Source organism: Rhinolophus hipposideros (genome assembly GCF_964194185.1).
Source record: "Rhinolophus hipposideros genome assembly, chromosome: 18".
NCBI lineage: Eukaryota > Metazoa > Chordata > Mammalia > Chiroptera > Rhinolophidae > Rhinolophus > Rhinolophus hipposideros.
The window spans coordinates 33,467,738-33,485,445 of record NC_138064.1 but is presented as its reverse complement, the minus strand read 5'-3'; the positions used below and the strand labels follow the sequence as shown (position 1 = coordinate 33,485,445).

At 42.7% G+C, this 17,708-nt stretch overlaps 1 protein-coding gene across 3 annotated transcripts in view; it reads right to left on the bottom strand.

Annotated features, from left to right (window-relative positions):
• The window catches only part of CDK6 (cyclin dependent kinase 6), a 222,852-nt gene that overhangs the window by 46,503 nt on the left and 158,641 nt on the right, over positions 1–17,708 (bottom strand). For all 3 annotated transcript variants that reach the window (XM_081080319.1, XM_081080321.1, XM_081080320.1), the window contains exon 5: positions 15,790–15,899. In XM_081080319.1, coding sequence (XP_080936445.1) covers positions 15,790–15,899 — 110 coding nt within the window. The remainder of the gene's footprint in view (positions 1–15,789; positions 15,900–17,708) is intronic.

The following is a 17,708-nucleotide window of genomic DNA, read 5'->3' as shown; positions in this document are numbered from 1 at the left end:
GATGCTGTTGTGAAAAATACACTAAGCCAACCACATTCCTATAGGATCATTAGCATGGCCAGTACAAACAGGTGAGGTCTCCTCACATTTCTCAGAACTTTGTGAAGAGTTGGGTGTTGGATCTGCAGACAATCCCTCAGAGAATCCTACCAGTCCTTTCACACTGTGGCTTCCCATTCTTGATGTGTTCATTTTGATATCCCTCTCAGTCATCTCAAGTATGTCCAATCCAGTTGGTATTTAACCAACCAGCCAACCAACCAACCAACCAACCAACCAACCAACCAACCAACCAACCAACCAGTAGTGGAATCCTTGCATATCTGAATCTTTCTGTTGCCTTTACACATTTAGAACAACTGACCCGCAAGAAAATTCTTGGGTCACAGACTTTCCTCCACAAAGATATATATACCAGAGGTGCCAAAAAACTGTATACAAGTGGACACTTTGGTCAATGTTGCTCAAGCAGTAGTTCACTGTAATCAGACATGTCTTGATGCTGATGGCAACCACTTTGAGCACCTCTTGTAATTGCAGAAGTCAAACATGACTTGTATTCATCTTTTGTTATCGGTATACATTGAGTATTACAATTTTAATAGTTGTTTCCTTTCTTAAAATGTGTATACATTTTTTTTTGGCATGCTCTATATTTCTCTGTTTTCCTCTGGCCTCACTTAAGCAAAAGAGAAGTCCGAGGCCAGCCTGATTTCCCTTCCTTTTTGTATAGCTTCCAAATAAATTTGGTCCGTATAGTCTTTTTTCTTACTCCATGCAGTTCAAACATTTCCTAGCATGTGCTTTATGTCCGTCTTTGTAGTGGATTCCACGGGTTGCCTCCCCAGGATCCATTTTTCCCTTTCACCTGGTAATAGAACCTGATTTCTTCTGATCAGCATCTCTCTGATAGGCAAATTCCACGTCTCTAGCCTTGGTTCAACTGCAGGCATATGTCATAAACAGTCCTAAGGATGAATCTGGCACTCCTGTTTGGAACCCGCATATGGAGGAATGTGTTCTTTGTCTGAATGTCCTGAAATTACTATAGTCACTTTGCCATGAGGAAAGGCAGTCTTTGAAGATGCCAAGACACAGAAAATGGAATCTTTAGAGAAATGGAGCTGCTGCTTCTGGATTACGCCAACCCTGAAGCACACCTGTCTCTGCAATCACTGTCTATGTGAGCCAACAAATTCTTTATTCTGTGGCTGATCTATAGACAATCCCTCTCCTACCAGTCTTTCCATACTGTGGCCTCCCATTCTTGATATGTTACTCCCAGACTGAGTTTACTATACCCACAACTCTGAACATCCCAACTACCCGCATCTCTTTTTCAACGATTTCCCCCCAAAATTCTGAGACTTTTTAATCCGCAAACCCGAGTCTTGTTTCAGTTTAGGAACACGTTTAATTATGTTTTTGATGACTGCATTTTAAGACCATCAATTTCTTAGGCCACATTACCATTCTCTATCCTTCATATTTATCCTTTTCTCACAGTTTTGTTCTGTTCCTCACATTCTGTGAGAACTTCTTTTTGCATTTTTTTTTTTTTTTAGAGAGAGAGTACAGTTTTTTTTTACAGTACTTTATTGGGGAACAGTGTGCATCTCCAGGCCTCCTTTCCAAGTCAAGTTGTTGTCCCTTCAATCTTAGTTGTGGAGGGTGCAGCTCAGCTTCAAGTTGTTGTCCTTTCAGTCTCAGCCGTGGAGGGTGCAGCTCAGCTCCAGGTCCAGTTGCCATTTCTAGTCACACTCCAACCAACTATGCCATCCAGGAGCTCAGCGGCAGCTCAGCTCAAGGTGCCCTGCTCAATGTTAGTTGCAGGGGGTGATGCCCACCATCCCCTGCAGGAGTCCAGGAACTGAACGGGCAATCCTGCGGTTGAGAGCCCACTGGCCCATGTGGGAACCGAAAGGGGAGCCCTCGGAGTCAGGAGCACGGAGCTCCAACCGCCTGAGCCACCGGGCCGGCTCCTCTTTTTGCAGTTTTAATTCTACTTTTTACTCCCTCCTGACAGATTTTAATTGTGTTAACTGTACTAGGTTTCTTTACAATTCCACATCTCATTCACCTCCAAACCATCTCAGTTACTGATTTTACATTTCAGAATGTTCAATTCTCATGGCCTTTTGTTTCTGTTTTAGAGAGGGATGTTTTCTAGCATTCTTTTGAGTTAGTCCACTGATTGTTAAAATTTTTCTTCTGATTTTTCTAGTGAATCACTTTCAGAGTTTTGTATCTTTTTTAATTAGGCTTCTGGATAATGTTACTTGCTTTGTTCAGTTTCACAAGAATTTCATTCTTTTAGTTTGTTTTCTCATTCTTCTAAGAGGGGCAGTTTACCTAGACAATTTGTAGTCAGCACAGTGGAGACATTGCTTTGCACTGATTTTGTAATCATTTAATGCTCTCTGAGTAGCTTTTATATCAATTTTAATATCTAGTGTGTTTCAGCTAATATTGCTCTCATGCCTCTGTCTGTGCCTACTAAATATCCCATTCTTCTCGCCTCCTGAACTCCTGATCCTTTATTGCACATGTTTTTCTGGTATTTGTACTCCTATCTGAGAAAGAGAGAATTCTGATGGCAGAGGGGAGTCAAAAGCACTGTGGAGATCTCGGTAAGTGTAGGGAACAGCTGCCCATTTTTTGAATTGATATCAACTTTGTGTTTCTGAAACAGGGAATGGGGGGGGGGGAAGGTCTATCTAACTATTTCCAGGTGCACATAACAAACATGAGTCACCCAATGGGTTTTTAAATCTAGTTCTGGCAAAATGGGAATTCTTCCAAATAACTTTGATAACTTTCATTGCTAGTCTTAATTTTTGGTGTTGGATATTTTTGTAGTTTTAGTAGGAAATTGAGAGAGGGGCAGTATCATTTTAAACTAAAAGCTCCTAATATTTGTAATAATTTTTGATTGAAGGCTCACTGAGGTAATACACCAAGAAGCTGGTGCAATGGGTAAAATAGGTACTAGTTTAGAGAAAAAGGATCAGGCAAACTGGTAGTATTCAATTCAGCTCATAGCAAAATCTAATTTCCACTGGAAACCTGCCATTTTGAATGGTCCCTTGCAATATTTCAATTTGCAAATAAATACAGCTCACATGTCTGTAGCCGTCTCTGTCACACTTTTCTTTCTCAAATTAAGATTTTGTAAAATGCTTGTAAGAAAACAAGAAAAAGATTCAGAAATGCATTTACCATATTCCTGGTTTTATAGAAGTACATGTGCACATGGGTGTGTGCATGCAGGAGCATGTGCACACACACACACATACACACCCATAAGCAGCCAACAGCTCTTAAACCTGTCTCTGAGTAAATTCTAATACCGGTAAATTTAACTTAGCCAGCAAAACTGGAACAATAAATCAGAAACGCAATACTACCATGTAATATCAGAGAAAGTACATATATGCCATGTTGAATGTTGTATTTCCCATGGTTAAACTGGCAGGAAGAGAGTGGAAAGAATGACAGAGGTTGAGTGGAGGAGAGAAAGGGCAAGAGGGACAAAAGAGAACAGAAATTTGGAGGCAGGGAAAGGAGAAGAGATAAAGGGAGGCAAAGAAAGAAAACTAGGTAATATCTTTTAATTTTCTTAAGAAAAATGCCTAATTCTTCTCATTTAAGCCAAGTCCTAGGTCTTATCAGACACAAGCTCCTCCAGCCACTACAGGAAGGCCAGATAGGAGGCAGAAACTCAGAGCAAAACAATGGAGAATGGATCTCAGACAGACCCAGACCATCCACAGCAGTGATCCACATAGAGCTACAAACAGTCACTACAGCCTGTTATTTTAGGACAAGACCAGAGTCTTTTGTCATATTTTACCATTTGTCATAATTTAGCACCTTGGTTAGTACTGTTCTGTGGAAAATTATTTAGGCATATGATAAAATCTCATAAACTTGCATTTATCTGAAATACCTTGTATTTATTTGCTATATTTATTGTTTTGTCTAGCAAATTTGCACGAATGTTATAAAGCAACAAGTGTAATGTTACATCACACTTTGAAGGAGTTACCAAGGCCAGACTCAACTCAGATCACAGGGGCCAGCTCCAGCTAAATTAACTGTCGATGGGGCTGCTACTTTTTAGTTTAGAGAGCTGCTAAGCCCCTCCTACTCATGAGCGCCAGGAGACAATGACTAGAAGCTTTCCACCAACTAAAGACTAGACTGGTAAGAAATGGCTTTCAGTGTATAAAATAGCTACTTGCTCTGCCAGTGTTTCATAATAAAAAATGGCTTCTTGTCTCAATCCAAGTATTTTTTTTTTTTTTTTTTAATCCATATCAATGGTTGACAAAGGGGACCAGAAAGACCTGAGACTTTATGGGCAGGGTAGAATGGAGGCTTTTAGTCTGGTTCTTTTCCTGTTTAGAGGAAGGGGCTAAGGCAGGGGCTTCCAGCATTAGTCCAATGAGTAGACACAGAGGGAAAAGCCTGAAGGAAAGATTCATGAGATCTGTTGACCAAGGAGACTTAGAAGAAAGAGAGGGCCCATGTCCACATCCTGCATGGAAGGAAGATTGGAACTCAACATACATTATTCTCCAAGCCCAGGTACTCTGGCACACTGCACAACCATCTTCATGCTGTCTGTGCACTGGAAAAGACTAGTCTGAAAAACTGCTTGGAACTTTATCTGAAGATAATTTTTTTTTAGTTGATAAAATGGGGTTGATTTTGTCCCTATCGCTACACAACTGATAAAAAGGAAACCCACAGTGAATTTTACAGTTGAAAGAGGTCTCTTTGGCTTCAAACTAAGCTTGACAACAGCTTTTGTAAAATTATCATGTTCACTTACATTTTCTTCTTGATATTATTTTTAAATAGTGGTAGAAGAGGGAGCCGAGACTTACAAAGAGTCGTTGTCTTGTTTTACTCTTGACAACCTTTCTTAATCTTTGAGAATCTCAATCCTATCTCCTGTCTTAAGTTAAAAACAGAGTTTCCTTGAAGCTTTTTGGAAGGCAATTTGGTTTAGCTAAGCATAATTTTAAATATGAGTGTTATTTGACCCTGTAATTTCGCTTCTGGAATTCACCATACAGAAATACTTGGACAAATGTTCCACAAAATAAGCACAAGAATTTTACTGCAACATTGGTTGTAATAAGACCACAAACAAACAAACAACCCCTAAATGTCCATCAACGGGAAATTATGAAATAAATGAACTGACAATTATTCAGCAGTTTAAAACTTAAGTTAGATCTCTATGAATTGACATAAAAATCATAATATAACAAAGGGAATAAGGCAATGTACAGAAGAGTATGGTGTATAGTATAAGCCCATCCCTGAGAGAAATTTACAGAGGTGATTGTATGCTTATGTATGTATGTACTTATAAAAACACACACTTTTGAATTTGCAATAAAGAAGATTTGGAAGTATATCTAGCGGGCGATCTTTGGGAAGCAGAGTATAGGAAAGACAATATTTACTTTTTATACTTGTATACCATTTGGCATCTTTGCAACCAGACTATTTTACTTTGTGGTAAAAAATCATTTTTTAAAAAAATAAAGCTAACTGGCCTCTAGGTCTCCTAACTGGTTCTTTCCCTCAGCAATTCTTGAAAGTGGCAGGTAGAGTGAGAAATCATAGAAATGGTGAGGCTCCCAGGTGCAAGTAGTGTTTAAAGAGGGCAGATTAGGGAAGATCTACCATGTTTCCCTGAAAATAAGACTGAACCGGAAAATAAGCCCTAGCATGATTTTTCAGGATGACATCCCCTGAACATACACCCTAATGCGTCTTTTGGAGCAAAAATAAGACCCGGTCTTATTTTCAGGGCAACATGGTATCTGCCAGTGATGATACCTACACTTGCGGGTTGGCTCCTAAGTGACACTAATTCAGGGGACAAAGGCCAAACAGCTGCTTCAACCTCAGCTCTCTTGGTTTTACAGACAAGGTCCCCAACTTCTGTAAGGCTCCTACCCAAACTAGAAAAGACGACAGTGTAGGAGACAGGAGATTGAGACATCAATGAGTCTAGGGCACTGACTATTTCGCTCCCACTTTCCCACTACATGGCAAGTGGCCTGTTTCTTCTTTAATTTATCCTTCTGTATAATGGTTTTGACTTGCGCTGTCCAGCACAGTTACAGGTGGCTACTGACTGAGCCCTTGAAATGTAGGTAGTAGAAACTGAGATGGGATGTAAGGTAAAATACACACTGGAGTTTGAAGACTTCGTACGACAAAAAAAGAAAAAAATAAATATTCCACCATTCATAGTTTTTATATTCATTACATGTTGAAATATTAATACTTTGGATGTATTGTGTTAAATAAAATATACTATTAAAACTGATTTTATTTGTTTCCTTTTGCCTCTTTTAATGTGGCTATCAGAAAATTTAAAATTACATGGTGGTTCACATTATATTTTCTATTAGACAGCTGGTTTAGACCTTCACAGATACTCCACATGGAATATCTACGTATTTAAATATTCATAAAAAGGAACAGCAGGATGGAGGGGAGGCATGCCCATACGCATCCATGTGAGTGTATACACGCACGCCAATTGTTACATCGCTGCTCTCTGTCTTTATGCCTTTCGAATTTCCCAGTGTTGTTTGTTACAGCTCAGTGTACCTGTTCTATAGGTCATACAGCTCTGAGTTCAAGCTCTGCCAATGACCCTATGTGGGATTCTGGGGCAAGTCACCTCTTAGGGGGGGTAAACTGAATAATGTACATCAAGTGCTCAGAAGTACACACAAGGCTATGGAATGAGCTCTGCCAACAAATGTGAGTTGTGCAAGACGGACAACTCACAGAGCGCCAGAAATGACCAAGTCATTGTTCTACCCAGAAGCAAAGACCATCAGCGTTGGTGTGAATCTTGGACAATATCCACCCCCACATTTTAAAGCCCTTTTACATCTCAAAAGCCCAATATATAAAGAAGATGAAATCAAGCTGCTCTGGATAAAGCTGAGTGAGGGAGCATGCAGGGCTGGGAACTCCTGGACTACACAGAGGAGGGGGCGCCATAGTCTCGGTGAAGCATTTTCATCACCATGGATGTGGTATCTTATCCCGGCCTCCCCATTTGACAGATGAAAACACAGAGCTCCAGAGGTTGATGGTTTGCCTTCAGTCACAGAACTGGCGGATGCAGGGCTGGAACCCAGACTTAGGTTCCTAAGAAAGGACACTGCTCTGCATGACATCGTCACCGCAGCTGTGGGGACAATGGTGTGTGCACAGAAAGAATGTGGCTAGAACAGTGCTGCGCGACAGGTACGGACAGAGCGCTTACAGGTACGGACAGAGCCGTTGAGATGGTAGGAGGGGACAGCAGCAGGCCTCCTCCCCGAAGATGCATTTTCTAGGCTTCGCTTTGGAAGATGAAAGAGGGCAGGTGGGCATCCAGGACAAGAGAAGCACATGGGTTCTAAGGAAGAAAACCTTGAGGCATAATTTGGGGCCACAAGGTGGGTCGCTGTCACTAACATATAGCTACTTGTTGGAGAGTAGTATGTGCTAAGGCCAGAATAAAGTTGGGGCTCCTTGAGAAGGTCTTGAGGGCCAAGGGTCCTATACTGTTTTTCACAAGTTTTTGAAAAGGGGTGACAATAGGAAGATTAATTTATCCTAAGTCCATGAATGGGCAGGAAACAGGAAAACAGGTGGTGGGTTGCTGCTCTGGGCTGGGTGGCTGTTAAAGAAGGCCCAAAGTGGGGTGATGGAAGTTGTGCTAAAAAGGGACAAGGTCTGAGAGACCCCGTGGAGACAGGGACTGGCACATATGGGAAAGAGGAGGAAGACTCCGGGGTGACCTCAAGGACCCAGTTGGCTAACTGTGGGGATGAGGGCTTCATTGACAGGAAGAGAAGGTGCGAGGAGAAGCTGGTTTGATGGGTTTGGTGAAGGTAAGGTATCTGTGAGGTAGGGAGCCAGTCCCTCAGGGAACTGAAACGTGGCTCTGGAACCCATCTGAGGGTCACCTGTACCTTGTCTAGACAGAACACATTGGGAACATCTAGGTTTGGGAGGAGGGAGGTGAAGACGAGCTGGTAAAGGAATAGAGGCAGAGGCACCAACAGCAAGGGCAGCGAGGGTCTCATGGAAGGAGTGGTCACAAGACTCCAGGGCTGGAGACACCGTGCCAGGTGAGAATGGAGAGATGGGCGCTGCCAACCTGTAAGGCGGCAGCCTGAGTGGCAGGCGGACTGTGCCATCACATAGCCTGGGTTCAGAGCTTCTCCTCATCATTTATTTGCTGTGGTACAGTGCACTACTTAACCTCTTCAGAACTCAGTTTTCTTACCTGCGAAACAGTACCCTATAAAGTTATTCTGAGATTTAAATGAAATTTATATATTTCAAGGCACTGACTCATAGCATCTCCCCACTAAGTATTATCTATTGTTTGTATCACTGGGAAGGATTTAAGGAACGAACAAGTGGTGAAGAAGTGGAGGCTGCAGGTAGAGACACTATTCTTTAAGAAGTTTGGCCATGAAGGGAAGGAGAAAGACTGAGGGCACAGGCGGAGGTGTGAGGCCTTTCCAGGATGGAGAGATGAAAGAGCTAGCAGAAGGGGAGAGTTTGAAGGGACAAATCAGAAGGGGATGAAGGATGGGTGAGAGAAGGAGCAGGGTAGCATCACAAGCTCAGGGTGAACCTTGTAAGGAGAGAGAAGGCATCCTTCTCAGAAAATGGAGAGAGGGTGAAGATAAAACAAGATTTTTGAGTTGAAAGAAGGAGCATAGAGGAGCTTGCTTTGGATGGCCTCACGCATCTCAGTTAAATGGAGATGAGGCTAAATGTTGGGTTGGGAGCGTGGGAATAGATTGGGGATTAAGGACTGTGGGGGATGGAAAGTGAGGGAATCGTAGATTGGACCCGATCTGAGACTAAGGGAGGGGAGCTGGATGAGAGGAGACGTGCCCACCCAAAGCCCGGATGGCAAAACCGCACAAAGCATGCTTTCGTTGTCCTTACTTCTGCCTGTAAGCAGAGCTTTCTTTTTAATGGTGGAGCATTTAGATGACAATGACCTCTAAGATGCAGTGCCCCTGAGAAGTGAGCAGAGGACACAAGTTCGTCAGAAGGTCGCTGCATGCTTAAGTACAGGCTGGGGGAAAGGGAGAGTATAAGCTGAATGAGGCAGCTAAGACAATCAGCAACCTCAACCTACTATCTCCTCCTATATGCGAAGTACTTCCATCTGGAACCATTCTTTTATCCCTGTAGTAGCTCTTTACTTAAAAAAAAAAAAATCACTGGTTCTGAATGTGACAGGTGATGCAGTTGGTTGAGACTGGGGAGAGGGAGTGTGAGAGGACGGCAGAAAGCAGTTGAGAGGCTTTGGCAGAATAATGCCCCGAAGCAACAGATGGATAGGATGGATTAGAATGCCCTAATTCTCTTAAGAGGATCGAGCATTGATGGAAAAAGGTCTGGTTTTTAGTTACCCTGAAGAAGGAGACTGTGAGGAAAAGTTCAGGGAAGGAGGGCAATCTGTTGCCACAGAACAGGGATTCCAGAGGCAGAGTGGAAAGGATTAACAGAAGTTGAAAGCCAGAGAAGGGAAATGAGGGGATAGGACCTTGGGAAGAAGTCATGGATCAGTAATTGTCAGTACAAGGGAAGCAATGACTTGGGAAGTTGGAGGGAAGGACATGAAGGCAGATGGCAGGAAAAGTACCACCAAGATAAAATCTAGTTTGTGGAGAAGACCGCAAAACAGGCAGACCCAGGGTGCCAAACTGGAGATTCTTGGGTTTGGGAGGTTGGGGAGCTGCAGGGCTGCAGAACTGCCCCAACAGGGAAATGCCAGGCCTCATGTTGGCTTCTCAGTGCAAGTCATGAGAACGATTGAGTTTCTCAAATTCATGTTCAAGTATGATACACACGCATTAAGAACGAGAGAAATCAACACTGGTTACATTAAAAAGCATTCTTGTTCTTACTTAGAACTACCCCGTATGCATTATTCAACCATGATCAGTTCTTTTTCTGGGTACCATCTTGGGTATTTCCTTACTCAAGAAAATGCTTCGTTGGAGTTTTTCCCATTTGTGTTGGTTCTTTAGAGAGAGGAAAAAAGGTATATAGGAAAATATCCAAGAAGAGAGAAGAAATCTCAAAGTCCAGCTTAGTGGCCTGGTTTCCACACACATGTTCTGACCTAACCTGAGATGATGAGTTTCCACTCACAGGCTAGGGCTTACTTTCCGGTGCCTTGGTGTTCAGACCAGCTGCTTAAGGACCTCATTTCCTGATGTCTCAAAGGATAGCTCTCAACTATGGGGCAACACAAGCACAGTAACCAATGGGACAATTGGTAAGGCACCCGGTGACATTTTAAAGATATTAGCTCACAGACCACTCAGCCACAAAGGACAGTTTCACTGTCAGTTTCTCAGCTACTGGGTGTTTAATTCATAGAAATCAATGACGACCAGCCTAGACCACCATACATGGGGTAACATAACCATGAAGCCTTGTTTGTTTCTTTCTAACAGTAACTGTATTTATTACATTCTTTCTGGTGGCATTTGGCATTTCTTAGCTAGGGATCAGCAGAACCGGCAACTCAAAACTTCTAAGAATTACTATCTGTTTACCACAATCTCCACATTCAAAGAATTCGTAGCATGTTTTATTTTTTAAATGTGCATTTCTTTTTATGACTTTGCTGTAACCTGGAAAACCCCACAGCTATCAAACCACAAACAACAGTGCTGACCAGGATCGCTAGGTATTCAACAGATACCTGGTGAGTTAACAATTGTGAACTTAATTTGTCATCAAGTTCAAGTTCAGTCTATTTCACCATCTGTCCATCTGTCTATCCACCCATCCCATCCTATCCTATCCCATCCTTCAGGCTAGCTAGCTGTTTACTCACCAAATTCATAGCAATGTTTTTTATTTTTAGTATTAAAATATAACTCAGTGTGGAGTAAAGATGGATGAAGGACTGAAGGAGGAAGATGGAAATGCAGCTCTTCTCCATTTTGTAGAATGCTATGGTGGGGCAATGTGGGCAATTATTAAACCCAGATAATAGTGACAGATGGTATTTAAACTTTCTGGCTCTTTGTCAACCATCTGCTCCAACACTATTTTTATGGAGTTCATATTTCCTAGGTATTCCATTTTAGAACAGAAGGCATGCACCCCTTAAGATTATTACAGAGAACTGGTCAACCTTTCCAATATGGGAGACTGAAAATCAAAGCTATCGATGTGTGGTTTGCTTCTTGACCTCTCTAAAATATCATTGCTGCCACACTGTAATAACATACAAAACATTCCAGAAAAAAATATGACCTAGGAGGTAAGGCCAACAGCAAGGGCAGAAACATGGCAGAGTGGGAAAAATCAAAGAGCTGTGTGTCCAGGGACTCGTTATTTACCATCCTTGGGGAAGGCTCTAGTTTGTCATCTGTAGACTGGATAATAGTCCTCAGAATGTGGGTTTAATGACATAATGCATGGGGAAGACCCTGCCATGGGTCTGCCACATGACAGGTCAGTGTTAACTCCCTTAGGTTGTTTTTTTCTCCCTAGGTTATGCAGGGAGAACCTTGCTGATGTATAAATGATTATTTCTCAATGATTTTATATAAACACCTAGGATGTGACCTCAAAAGAAGGTAAATCCTGACTTCTAGCCTTCTACTGAGAAATCTTTTTCCCTCTCTGATAAGAGTCTTCTCATTATACTCATTCACAGAACACTACACTTCTTCATAGCACTTACTCCAGCTCTGGTTAATTGTTGTGCATGCAATGCTGCTCTTCCCCACTAGCATTTAAGTTATCCCACTAGAAAAGGCCTTGCATATAGTTGCCACTCAGTAAGTTATTTGTAGACTGAATGAATAACACCTGTTACAGGGTACCCAACATGTGAAATGTACCACTGGAGATATGTGAGATTTCAGGGGTTGAACATAGACTAAATTTTTTAATAATATTAATGGTTATACTGTATTTCAGTGTGTATTAGACAAATAAACAACTGGTTCATTAAATGTGATTTTTATATATTTTTGCTTAGGATGAGGCTAAGTAAAAACTGATTCAGGGAAATAAAAAATTAAGTAAGAAAAGTCGTCATAAGAATATGGCAAGGGAGGACAGGTGGCTCAGTTGGTTAGAATGCAAACTCTGGGCAACAGGGTTGCAGGTTCAATTCCCACATGGGGCAGCGGGCTAGAATGAAGACAAGCTGCCGCTGAGCTGCCACTGAGCTCCCTGGCGGCCGGATGGCTCAGTTGGTTGGAGCTTGTGCTCTCTACCACAAGGTTGCCGGTTTAACTCGCGCAAGGGATGGTGGGCTGCACCCTCTGCAACTAAGACTGAACAACAGCAAATGGACCTGGAGGTGAGCTGCGCCCTCCACAACTAAGACTTAAAGGACAACAACTTGACCCGGAGCTGATGGCCCTGGGAAAAACACACTGTTCCCCAATAAAGTCCTGTTCCCCTTCCCCAATAAAATCTTAAAAAAAAATACGGCAAGAACTTCAAGAAAGGTGGTAAAAAGAGATGACAAAATTTGGGAAGTCTGCTTCAGAATCCATGGCTTGTGAATTTTCAGCTGAACACTGTAACAGGTGGGTCAGCAGTGAATCAAGAGTCAAGCTGGAACCAGGTCAAACTGGGGGGCTGAACCCCAGAACACATCTGGCATAAGAAGCATCCATATTCAGATATGTGGGTGTTATCATAGGAAATGCCAAACATTAACTGAGCAGAAACAAGGTCAGACCCCATCACTGTATCAAGGTCACAGTCAAACTGGCAGGAACTGTGTAAGAGACAAGGCACTGGCCCTAGGAATGGCCTGCATTCATTCTCTTTCAGCTTTAAAGGCACACGAGCCTAGATTCTGATATTGTTATGTTCAAAATGTAGTTACATGATAGCTCACAAGGACAAGTAGTCAGCCATTGCTTGCTTATTTGTTTGAATCAAATGAAGTTTTGTGCACGTATACATTTTGGGGCCTATTTCTAGAACTCGGCAGATGTAGCTGTATCTCACAAGAAGGGATCATGGATGGCAACGATATCAAAGTACACAGATATTTAATGCAGGCCTTGTGTGGGCCAAGTATAGGACCAAACCTTTTCTCTTATGTTACCTTTCGATTCCTCACAAAAACGGGTAACTGAGGTGTTGTGGTAAACTGATTTGTCTCACGTCAAGCTTAAAAACTAGCAGGGGTAGGATTCCAAAGGAACTCTTGTGAGTTCTAATCTAGTGTTCTTTTTCTCCCAAGCAGGGAACAAAAAAGTAATAACTGAATTTATCTACAATGTTTACCAAATAGGCTAAATACAGGCATACCTCCTTTTATGGTGCCTCACTTTAAATTGTGCTTCACAGATGTTGTTTTTACAAATTGAAGGTAAGACTCTCCACCAGCCAAAAGACTGTGACTCACTTTACTGTGATACTTGCTTTATTGCGGTGGTCTGGAACCAAACCCTCAACACCGCCACGGTATGCCCGTAAGTGGTTCTGGGAGTGTGGTTGTTGGACCAGCGGCATCAGTATCACTCGGGACCTTGTTGGAAACAATTCTCAGGCCCCACCCGAGACCTACCGGATGAGAAGCTCTGGGGCTAGGGCCCAGCAACCGGTGTTTCAACAAACCCTCCAAATGATCTGTATTCACCCTCCAGGGTAAGGACCATAGTGTTGGATGACAGGACCGTCAGGGATGGGCAGTCTTTCAGTATTCCACTCTTAGACCTCCCCCTTGAAATTCATGTTCATTACTAGGTTGCGGTCAGGCCTTCTTGTTTTTAAAAGTGTTCATGTAATTCTATTCATCAGACAAGTGCAGAAAATATCGGGTTAAAGGCTTACGGTCAGAACCAGGAATAATTCATTGTCAATATTGTAGGATGGGGTTAGGACTGTCATTCCAATTCATCCTAGGAATAGTGTGGTGCAGCTGAGAGTTAATTAGAGAAAGGTATTTTGGAATTACATTTATGTGTCTAGAATTGTCCTCCAATGGATAGACTGAGTCCTTTCGTTTCGGCAGAAGGGTGGTTAGTTATTTTTCAACAGTACAAGACTTAAACACCCTCCGTAATTGATGATAAACCACTATTTTTCTGAAAGAGATGAAAAGAAAGATAAAATGCAAGACATAAAAAGAAAGATAATAGTATTAAGCACTCGCTAGTGAGGAATTTGCTATACTTTCAAGTACAGGGAGTCACCACCACCTATGGAATGGTTCAACCCAGATTTTCATTTTATAGCATCAAAATGTTTTCCCACTGATATAATATAATTGGTAATCTACTTCCCAGTCTGGCTTGCAGAATCCCATATAACCTGGAACATATATAACCATTATTTGTACTAATTCATCAAAACCTATGTTCTAATTATAACATTTTTTCCTGTGGGAAGATTCATTCTATGTGCCAATCCAAGGTGACAGGATTGTTTCTTGACCCCTGCATTGCAGTGGGGGAGGGGGACTCCGTGGTGGAGATTCAGAGAAAGGCTCCTGATGATAGCAACAGGTTGCTGGGAAAGGGAGACACTGGGCTCTTCAAAGGTGCACTAAAGAAAGTACTTCCTCTCTTGGAGCCTTGCACAATGGTAGTAAACTGAGACATAATTGCCTGGAAGCAATATCAGAATATCTTGTGAGGTACAGATAAATCTGCTGAGTTCTAGAAATAGGTCCCCAAATTTATTATATGCACAAAAACATCATCTGATTCAAACAAACAAATAAATAAGCAAGCAATGGCTGACCACCTCTCCTTGTCAGCGATCATGTAGCTACGTTTTGAAAATAACATGTCCAATTGGAACATACTTGGCTTCCCAACTCACATTTTCCCATGGAAATAAAAATAGAAAACAAAGAGAGATTAGATTATAATTAGGTTCTCTGTTTAATTTTGACCAGGCTGAATTTAGTACCCAGGTATGGGAGATTTTCCTGGCAGACCTTTATTATATTGTTTGGCTATTTCTTGTGACCTGAAAATCAAACAAATGAATCACAGACTCTCAGAATCAGAGGAGCCCTGGAAGTCATCGAGCCCACCCACCCACGTTATGAATACTGCTGAAAATACCTCTGTGTGTGGTGGTCCAGTCTCTTCTTGGACACCCAATGAAAATGCACTATTTTCACAAACTCCAATCTCCTCTTCAGATACCTATCTAGTCGTTAGATTTTTTTTCCCCCTTCTGAGCAAAAATCTTTACCTCTGTAATTTTAATATCTCTGGTCCTAGTTCTGCTCACTATAGTGCCCAAATATGTCTAGTCTCTCCTCCACATGACAGCATTTAAAGTATTCTGAAGCAGTGCTGACACCTTCCTTTTTTGGTCTACACATTCTGTTTTTTTCAACTATTCTCACCATCAAAATTTCCACATTCCCTGGTCCTCTTGCGGACAAAGTCCACCTTGAGGATATTTCCTACTAAAAATATACCATAATACGCTTTATGTTTACCACGTCCCATTATCACCAACAAAAACAAAATAAAAACAGTGTAATGTTCCTTTCCAAACAGAGTTTCTAAGAGCTGGAAGCCACAGCCATACAGAACAACACGATAAGGACGGGGAAGGCGGTGTCAGGACAGGGCTGGAAGTGGTAGCCTGAAGCAGGATCTGGATAGCATGATCCTACTTGAACCAGCAATGCTATGCTGCCCCTTAAATTATTGAAAACCCAAAAAGTTTCTTTCCAAGGAAGACAGAGTGAAACAAAGTATTTCTTACTTTCTACGAAACATTTCTGCAAATATGCAGCCCACGCTCCAGAGATCCACGGGGGTGGCGTAGCTGGACTGAAGCAAGACTTCTGGAGCTCTGTACCACAGCGTGACGACCTGCAACGGCAAACGGTTCTGAGCGTTACTGAGGAAGGAGGCTATTTGCTTAAACTCCTCATCCTGGTGGTTTAATGCCAAGATTCAGTTTGGAAAGACCATAGGGAGACACTGAGATAGAAACAATAGGTAAGTAGGACTCATCACTGACAGGACAGGAAATGACATCATCCCCACAACGTGGTTCCCACCTCAGACTCTGGGCGTCTTACTAGGAGAGTGAAATACCTGAGTTTCAGAAAGCAAAGAAAAGACTTAAAAAACAAAACTTATTTTAAAACGATTACTTTTTTCTTAAAGGGCTTAAAAAAGCAACATGGAAAACAGGTGATGGTCATGACTCCAGCTCAATTCCCAGGTCAGCATTATTGGGAAATTGAAGATGAGTCTGTGGCTCCTGGATGGTGATCCTGAAGTCTACAGAGAACCCAGGATAAGCCAAAACTACTCTTATCATGACACTGTGGGGAATTAAAATAGAGCCCCTTTCAATGCTGCTCTTTTCAGAAAATAAAAAATAAAGAAGAATTGAAGTGAGAAGTACACGGCACCTCCCTGTACATTTTTGCAATTGTTTACAAATCTCTAATTATTTCAAAATGAAACGTTTTAAAATAGAATAATATGGATCCGGTCAATCAGCAGAGTAGGTAAATGCTGTGCTTACCTCCTCTCAGGATCATATCAAAATTACAACTAAACTATAGACCGACCATCACTGAGAATCACCTGAAGTCTAGCTAAACAGAAGCCCTACAACTAAGGACATACAAAAGAAGCCACCTCAAGTCTGGCAGGCAAGGCAGAGATGCAGACAGGCTGGTCTGACACCGGTGTGTGACCATTAAAAATTGGGAGGGATATCTCAGCTGTGGAGGTCTCCCCCTGGAAGTCCCAGCACGACACCTGGCTCCCCAGCCCAGGGTTCTGGTGCCCATAAATTCTGGCTGTGAAAACCACTGGAGATTGTGGCTGAGTGAGATGGACGGCAGCTGGAGTCCCAGGCGTTCCTCTTAAAGGGCCTGCACATGGATTTACTTGCTGATGGACTCACTGGCTCTGAGCTCTACAGCTGGGGTGGCAGCTCAAAAGGTTCCAGGGACATATGGGGAGGAAGTGAATTGTCTGGCTCCAGGGCGAGGGCTAGGGGGCAGCTTTCTCCCAACGGAGGTGCTGGTGGAAGTAACTGTTTCTTTGTTGAGCCTCCCCCCAGCATGTAGACGCAGGTGATCGCCATATCTACGTTTCCATCAACCTGGCTAACACTGGTCGACCTGCCTCTGGTGATGCCCTGAAACCATACCCCACCCAATTTTGGGGCCCACCCAAGCCACTTCCAGTGGCTTTTCCATATAAACTGCCTGCCTTGGCTCATGCTGCAGACTTTCCTAAAATCTCTCAAAGGTTCACAAAACGCAAACAAGCAGCATCTGGCCTCCACACATCCCGTATGACTGGATGAGCAGCTCTAAGACTGGCACTAGCAGCAGCCAATGTCGGTTCGCAGCTTGGTCTCTCGAAGCACCTCCAAGCTCAATGCAGGTGGTGGCCATCTGTTGACTGCTTTGTGGCTCATGCCAGGTGGACGTGGGAAGGGCACAGGCAGCAGCTGACCTTAGGCTGAATTTGGCCTGCAGTGGGGCCACTCCCCAGAAGCCCTGGGCTGGCATGACCGGTGGCCAGCTTTGGACCTAGTTGGAGTATCATCTGGTCACCTCTGGGGATGACAAACCCAAAGGACACAATGGGCAGACACCGTGGTGATGTGACTCCTGCTCAGTAGAGTCAGCCCCTGAACAACAGCCCTGC